General features: G+C 37.2%; 1 protein-coding gene across 1 annotated transcript in view; it reads left to right on the forward strand.

The window, feature by feature from the left end:
• ANKAR (ankyrin and armadillo repeat containing) overlaps window positions 1-7,881 on the forward strand; it is a 74,911-nt gene that overhangs the window by 27,677 nt on the left and 39,353 nt on the right. Inside the window, exon 10 of the mRNA XM_003801035.1 lies at window positions 1,496-1,737. Within this exon, the coding sequence (XP_003801083.1) occupies window positions 1,496-1,737 (242 nt within the window). The remainder of the gene's footprint in view (window positions 1-1,495; window positions 1,738-7,881) is intronic.

Genomic DNA, 7,881 nt, shown 5'->3' on the forward strand with positions numbered 1-7,881 from the left:
CGCCTGGCCATTTTTTGGTTGCAGCCATCATTGTTGTTTGGCGGGCCCGGGCTGGGGATTCGAACCCGCCACCTTAGGTGTAGATGGCTGGCGCCTTAGCCGCTTGAGCCACAGGCGCCGAGCCGCGTGATTTATTTTTGAAATTAAAATGTCAAAGCGGATTTAGTGTCAGGCCTGGTTTGTCACAAGCTCTGAATTTAGACCTGAGGCTAATTGCTTAGCCTCTCTAGCTAAGTTGCCTTATTAATAGAGTGGTTCTACCTCATAGGGTTGTTTTGAGAAGAGCACAGTCCAAAATAACTTTCTGAAATGATGAAAATCTTCTGAGATTTATCCCCTAATGTAGATATTGCGCATACATGAGATGCTTCATAAATATTAAATGAATAGATTAAAATGTATTTGATTGTAGATAGTCCCCAAATGTTTTCCTAAAAATATGTACAAAAAGCTCTATGTCCAAAAAGTGAAGTACAGACTTAAACAAGTCATGAACTATGTTTCATTTCAGGTAGCTAAATAAACAAAACCTATTATACCCATTTTCTTTTCTAGCGCTTTGTATATGTTCTTTAATGTGCTATCTTTTTATGTCACATTGATACAAGTATAACAAGCATCCAAATGCAGCCATATTTTCTGTTTTCACCATGCCCAGTGATTTCCATATTTGAACTAATTGTAATTAATGAGGCTGAATGTTAGATTTCCCTAGATCCAACATTTCTTATTTTTCATTTGCTAGTATAAAACAGGGATGAAATATAATAAATGCTCAAATAATTGCACAACCATTGCCATATAAAGTTGATGCAGTAACCAAAACTGACTCCTACCGTGTGGGAACTAAAAGAATCTGTCAATTATCTTTTTTTTTCTTTTTTTTTTTTTGAGACAGTCTCACTTTGTCCCCCCTGGGTAGAGTGCCATGGCATCATAGCTCACAGCAACCCCAAACTCTTGGACTCAAGTGATTCTCTTGCCTCAGCCTCCCAAGTAACTGGGACTACAGGTTTCCACCACAGCACGCTGCCTCACTCTGGGCAGGCTGGTCTTAAACCTGTGAGCTTAGGCAGTCCACCCACCTCATCCTCCCAGTGTGCTGGGATTACAGGATGAGCCATTACTCCCGACCTGTCAATTATCTTAAGTGAAAATTTAGTGTTTCAAAGATAGATTAAGGTTTCTAAAATAGAGTGCATGCTTGCATGCTATATGAAAATTCAGTGTATGAGAAATGAGAGCTGTCTATACTTTAGACCAGTGAGAAAGTTAATTCATGTAGTTTCCCATGAAAATTATATAAACATTTTATGGAATTATTTGCTATTAGCAGCATGTCCAGCAGAGAAAAAAAATTCAATAAACAAGAATTATTTGCTTATTATTTGTATTGCAATGCTTATAAACATTAATTTCTTAAATATCATCATGATAAATTTATGACAAATAGTACAAATAATTCATGCTGCTTTTTTTTGTCTTTTCATTACAGGGACCATTCCTGCCTTAATCAACCTATTAAAAATTCCCAAAATTAAATTACAGTGCAAAACAGTTGGGTTATTGAGTAATATCTCAACCCACACAAGTGCAGTGCATGCTTTGGTAGAGGCAGGAGGCATTCCAGCTCTGATCGACCTACTAACCTCTGAGGAACCGGAACTACACTCTCGCTGTGCTGTCATTTTATATGATATTGCTCTGCACGATAACAAGGATATTATTGCTAAATATGTGAGTCCTTTTCATAGAACATCATTTTTGACTGAGTAATTTCCTCATATGGAAGCTAGATAAAGACTCATGTTATTATAGAGTGGCAAAACTTTCAGGGATGAATGAAGCAAGGAAAGGGGAGAGAGAGGAAACCTGGTGAAAGAGGATGGCATTTGAGTGCAGTCCTGAAGTGATGAGGAAGTGTTTGTTTGTTTTTGTTTTTGTTTTGTTTTTGGACAGAGTCTCATTGTGTCACTCTCAGTAGAGTGTCCTGTGTCACAGATCACAACCTCAAACTCTTGGGCTTAAGTCATTCTCTTGCCTCAGCCTCCCAAGTAGCTGGGACTACAGGCGCTGGTCACAATGTCCAGCTATTTGTGGTTGCAGTTGTCATTGTTGTTTAGCTGGCCCAAGCCAGGAAACCTGCCAGCCTCGGTGCATGTGACCAACACCGTAACTACTGTACTATGGACACCAAGCCAGGAAGTGTTTTTCATATGTTAGTATATGTTGATGGTTTCTTGCTGTTTATAAGAAGATATTACTAAGTACAAGAATCATTGCCATTCTGGCTATTTCTATTCTGGCTGAGAAATGTAGTCTAACTGTGTACCAGAAAGTATTAGAAGAAGATTTTTTTAGTGAATACTAGGTAATCTTTGCAATTCTGTATTCTCTCACAATCCTCCTTATTACATCACTAGTATTTTATTTCAGATCTTTTAATACATATTTATAAGTGAGGTAGTTTGTTTGTTTTTCTTTTTGACATGGGATCTTACTGTGTCTCCCAGGCTGTGTCAAACTTCTGGGCAGATCACTTCAAGTGATCTTCTCCTATTATCCTCCCAAGTAGCTGGGATTCTAAGTGTAGACCACAATGCCTGGCTAGTGAGGATTTCTCATAGTTTTCTTCAGGTAATGCTGCTTCTTTATAGAGTAAGTCTTTTAACATTTTACAATGTGCTGTTTTTGTTTTTGTTTTTTTGAGACAGAGTTTCACTTTGTTGCCCTCCATAAAGTGCCACTGCCTCACAGCTCACAGCTGCCAAGTAGCTGGGACTACAGGCACCTGCCACAATGCCCAGCTATTAGGTTTTTTTTCTTTTGTGGGGATGGAGTCTTGTTCTTGCTCAGGCTGGTCTTGAACTCCTGAGCTCAGGTGATTCATTCGCCTTGGCCTCCTTTGCTCATCCTTTTTTACATTTTTCAGTCATTTTATTTGTTGTATTTGTTATCAATCATTTGGAAAATATGTTAGAAATATAGATACAGCCAGGCCTATCTCCAGTTGGTCAGTCTTACTAATTTAGATCTAATAGTGCTCAGAGATTGTAATAATGAGCCAGAGTTAGGATGAATATGTTACTTGTATGCAGCGTGTTTAGTTTTTGCTTTGTCATTCACTTTTTCATTGAGTTAGCTGATTTACATTTATTGATGTGCATTTTTAACTTTAGTTCTGGCATAATATTGTCTTATTGTTTTTGGTTTTTATTGTTCTTTCAATCTTCTACTATATGATCAATGTTTTCTTTCCCTTTTTTTCTTCAACTTTGATAGCCAGGATTTACATATCACTATTAGTTACTCATTTTCCCCGAGACCTGGTATACCTTTTCAACATATACCTTCTTTTTTTTTTTTTTTTTTTGGTATTGGGATGCATTCTTGAATCCACATCTCTGTTCCTTCTGTAGTAGTACTTCAGTCCATTCATGCAACAAATATTTGTTTTAAAGTTGATTACATGGCAGATACTATTGTAGATGCTGGGGGTATAGCAGTGAACAAGACAGATACAATTCCAGCCTCTGTGGAGCTTTTATTCTAATTGGGGATAATAAGACAAAAAAAGGAAACAAATAAGTGAAGATACAGTATTTTAGATGAGAATAGGTGTTGGGAGAAAAATGAAGGGGATGGAGGGAGCCTAATACAAATACTTTACTAAGAAGTAGGCATTTGGGAACAAATACGTGAGGGAGTGTTTTTCATATGTCTGATGGGAAGAGCATTTGGCACAAAGGAAATAAGTGCACAATAAATGAAGTGGGAAATGTGTCTAGCAGATTCAAGGAATAGCAAGAAAGCCAAGTTAGCTGAAGGGAGAGAGACAGGAGACACTCAGCTGGGTAATGGTAGGGCATCGCATGTAGGCAATTGTTAGATACCTTAGTCTGAGTATGCTCTAGGAAGTTTTATGAAAAGATTTACATTATTTTACATTCCATATTAAAATAGGTGGGCAAAGATGGGTGCAGGAAGACAATTAAAAGCTATTGCAGTAATTCTGATAAAAGTAATGGTGTCTTGAACTGGAGTGGCAATGGTGGAAATGGTGAGAAGTACTCCTATTAAGTGTTATGTTTTAAAATATATGGTTCAGCCACTAGGATTTGTGGAAAAGTTGAAATATCTAGAAGAATTAATAATATTAAGAAGGAGTAGTCAATAAGATAGAAAGAAACCTGAATCTGTTGTCCTATCAGTGAATGGAAAAGTGTCTTAAGGATGACAAAATGATCAATAGTGTCAAATGCTATCATAAAATTAAATATTGACCATTTAAAAAGTGGTCATTGAAATACTGAATTCATTGATCACTTCTCTACCTTTGTCTCAAAAAATTTATCCTGAGCTCTGATGTCTCTCCTATGTTCTCTTGTTTTATAGAGATGATTGGTTCATTCACTTTTTCATTGATAATGATACCTCATTTAGTTAAAATATTTCTTTGGTCCGAGGGATAGGATGTTACTCTGTTGCCCAGGCTAGAGTGCAGTGGTCTGATCACAGGTCACTGTAACCTCAAACTCCTGGGCTCAGGCAATCCTCTTGCCTTAGTCTCCTGGCTAGCTGGGACTACCACCTAATTATATTATTTTCATTTTTTGAAGAGATAGGTTCTCATTATGTTGCCCAGACTGGTCTTGAGCTCCTGGTCTCAAGCAATCATCCTGCCTCAGCCTTCCTAAGTAAGCCAGCACACCTGGCCTGGTTATAATTTTCATCAACTTTGTAGCAACATTTTTCTTTTTTTTGAGACAGAGCCTCAAGGTATCACCCTGGGTAGAGTGCCATGGCGTCACAGCTTACAGCAACCTTCAACTCCTGGGCTTAAGCAGTTCTCTTGCCTGAGACTCCCAAGTAGCTGGAACTATAGGTGCCTGCCCAATACTGGCTATTTTTTAGTTGTAGTTGTCATTGTTGTTTGGCAGGCCCGGGCTGGATTTGAATCTGCTAGCTCTGGTATATGTGGCTGGTGCCTTAGCTACTTGAGCTATAGATGCTGAGCCTGTAGCAACATTTTTGTAATGAGTATCTGTTTTAATCTGGTCCTGTTGCTACAACAAAATACCACAGGCTAGGTAATTTATAAACAACAGAAATTTATTTCTCACAGTCCAAGATAAAGACACAGCAGGCTTACTATCTGGTCAGGGCTGCTCTCTGCTTCCAAGGGTGTGCTCTGTTGCTGTGTCCTCCACTGGCAAATGTCAGAAGGGCAAAAGGGCCTCATCACTTCCTTCCAGCCTTTTTATTAAATCATAACTTTGTACATTGATGAATTTAAGGGGTTCAGGGTAATGCTTCAATATATATTGTGAAATGCTTACCTTGAACTAAGTAACACATCCATCACAATTATACTCATTTCTTAATAGTTTTGAAATGTACCATTGCATCATGCACATTAGGTGAGGTCCCCCCAAATACCCTCCCTCCTCCTAGATCTCCCCTCCCCTCCCCTGTCTCTCCTCTTCCCTTCTATTTTCTGGACTATAGTTATGCTTTCCCATTCATATGAGTGTGTAGGTGATTATATATTGATTTCATAGTAGTATTGAGTACATTGGATACTTTTTTTTTCCATTCTTGAGATACATTACTAAGAAGAATATGTTCCAACTCCATCCAGGTGAACATAAAAGATGTGAAGTCGCTGTCTTTTTTATGGCTGCATAGTATTTTATGGTGTACATATACCACAATTTGTTAATCCATTCATGGGTTGATGGGCACTTAGACTGTTTCTGTGGCTTGACTATTATGAATTGGGCTGCAATAAACATTCTGGTGCAAATGTCTTTGTTATAAAATAATTTTTGATCATCTGGGTATATACATGTAGAGGAATTGTAGGATTGAATGGAAGATCTACTTTTAGTTCCTTGAGTGTTCTCCAAACTTCTTTCCAAAAAGGTCGTTTAGCTTGCATTTCCACCAGCAGTGTATAAGCATTCTCTTCTCTCCACTACACCAACATCTGTAGTTTGGGGATTTTATAATATGGGCTAATCTTACTGGAGTTAGATGATATCTCAAAGTGGTTTTGATTTGCATTTCTCTGATGATTAAGGATCATGAGCATTTTTTCATGTGTTTGTAGGCCATGCACCCATCTTCATCAGAGAAGTTTCTGTTCAAGTCTCTTGTTCACATAGAAATGGGGTTATTTGTTCTTTTCTTATTGATTAGTTTGAGTTCTCTGTAGATTCTAGTTATTAGACCTTTGTTGGAAGCATAACCTGCAAAAAATCTTCTCCCATTATGAAGATTGTCTGTTTGCTTTACTTACTGTGCTTTTGGCTGTGCAAAAGCTTTTTAATTTGATCAGATCCCAGTAATGTACTTTTGGTGTTGTTTCAATTGCCCGGGGAGGGAGGGGATCCTCCTCATAAAATATTCTCCCAGGCCAATTTCTTCAAGTGTTTTCCCCACACTCTCTTCTAGCATTTTTAAGTTTCATGTCTTAAATTTATTTTTTTTCATGTCTTAAATTTAAATCTTTCATCCAGTGAGAATCAGTTTTTGTTAATGGCAAAAGGTGGGGGTCCAGTTTCAGTCTTGCACAGGTCACTCAGCACCATTTGTTAAATAGGGAGTCTTTCCCCCACTGAATATTTTTAATAGACTTGTCAAAGATCAAATGACAATAAGTAGCTGGGTTCGTATCTTGGTTCTTTATTCTGTTCCATAAATCACTGCTCTGTGTTTGTGCCAGTACCATGCTGTTTTGATCACTACAGATTCATAGTATAGCCTGAAGTCTGGTAATGTGATACTTCCTTCTTTGTTCTTATTTCTGAGTAATGTATTTGCTATTTGAGGTTTTTTCTGATTCCATATAAAAGGAAGTACTATTTTTTCAAATTCTTTAAAGTATGACAATGGTGCTTTAATAGGGATTGCATTAAATCCATAGATTGCATTGGGTAGTATGGACATTTTAATAATGTTGATTCTTCCCAGCCATGAGCATGGTATGTTTTTCCATTTGTTAATATCTTCAGCTATTTCTTTTCTCAGAGTTTCATAGTTCTCTTTATAGAGATCTTTCATGTCCTTTTTTAGGTAAATTCCCAGATATTTCATCTTCTTTCACACTATTGTAAAAGGAATAGAGTCCTTGATTGTTTTTTTAGCTTTTTTCCAGCTTGACTGTTGTTGGCATATATAAAAGCTACTGACTTGTAAATACTGATTTTGTGTCCTGAGATTCTGCTGTATTCCTTGATAACTTCTAAGAGTTTTGAAGTTGAGTTCCTGGGATTTTCCAGGTATAGAATCATATCATCAGTGAAGAGTGAGAGTTTGATCTCCTCTGACCCTATTTGGATACCCTTCATAGCCTTCTCTTGCCTGATTGTGATGGCTAAGACTTCCATTACTATGTTGAATAGCAGTGGAGACAGTGGGTATCCTCGCCTCATTCCTGATCTGAGGAAATGTTTTCAATTTTACATCATTCAATATGATATTGGCTGTGTGTTTGCTGTAGATGGCCTCTATCAGTTTAAGAAATGTCCCTTCTGTGTCTATTTTCTTAAATGTTTTCATCATGAAAGGATGCTGGATATTATCAAAGGCTTTTCCTGTGTCAATTGAGAGAATCATATGGTCTTTGTTTTTTATTTTATTGATGTAATGTATTATATTTATAGATTTGCATATGTTGAACCAAACTGTAACCCTGGAATAAAACCCACTTGGTCATGGTGTATAATTTTTTTGATGTGTTGTTGAATTCTGTTTGCTAAGATCTTATTGAATATTTTTGCATTGATATTCATTAATGATACTGGTCTATAATTTTCTTTCTTTGTTGAATCCTTTCCTGGTTTGGGTATCAGGGTGATATTTGCTTCATAGAATGTG

Source organism: Otolemur garnettii, unplaced genomic scaffold (genome assembly GCF_000181295.1).
Source record: "Otolemur garnettii isolate 467f Iridium unplaced genomic scaffold, OtoGar3 scaffold00195, whole genome shotgun sequence".
Classification (NCBI taxonomy): Eukaryota; Metazoa; Chordata; class Mammalia; order Primates; family Galagidae; genus Otolemur; species Otolemur garnettii.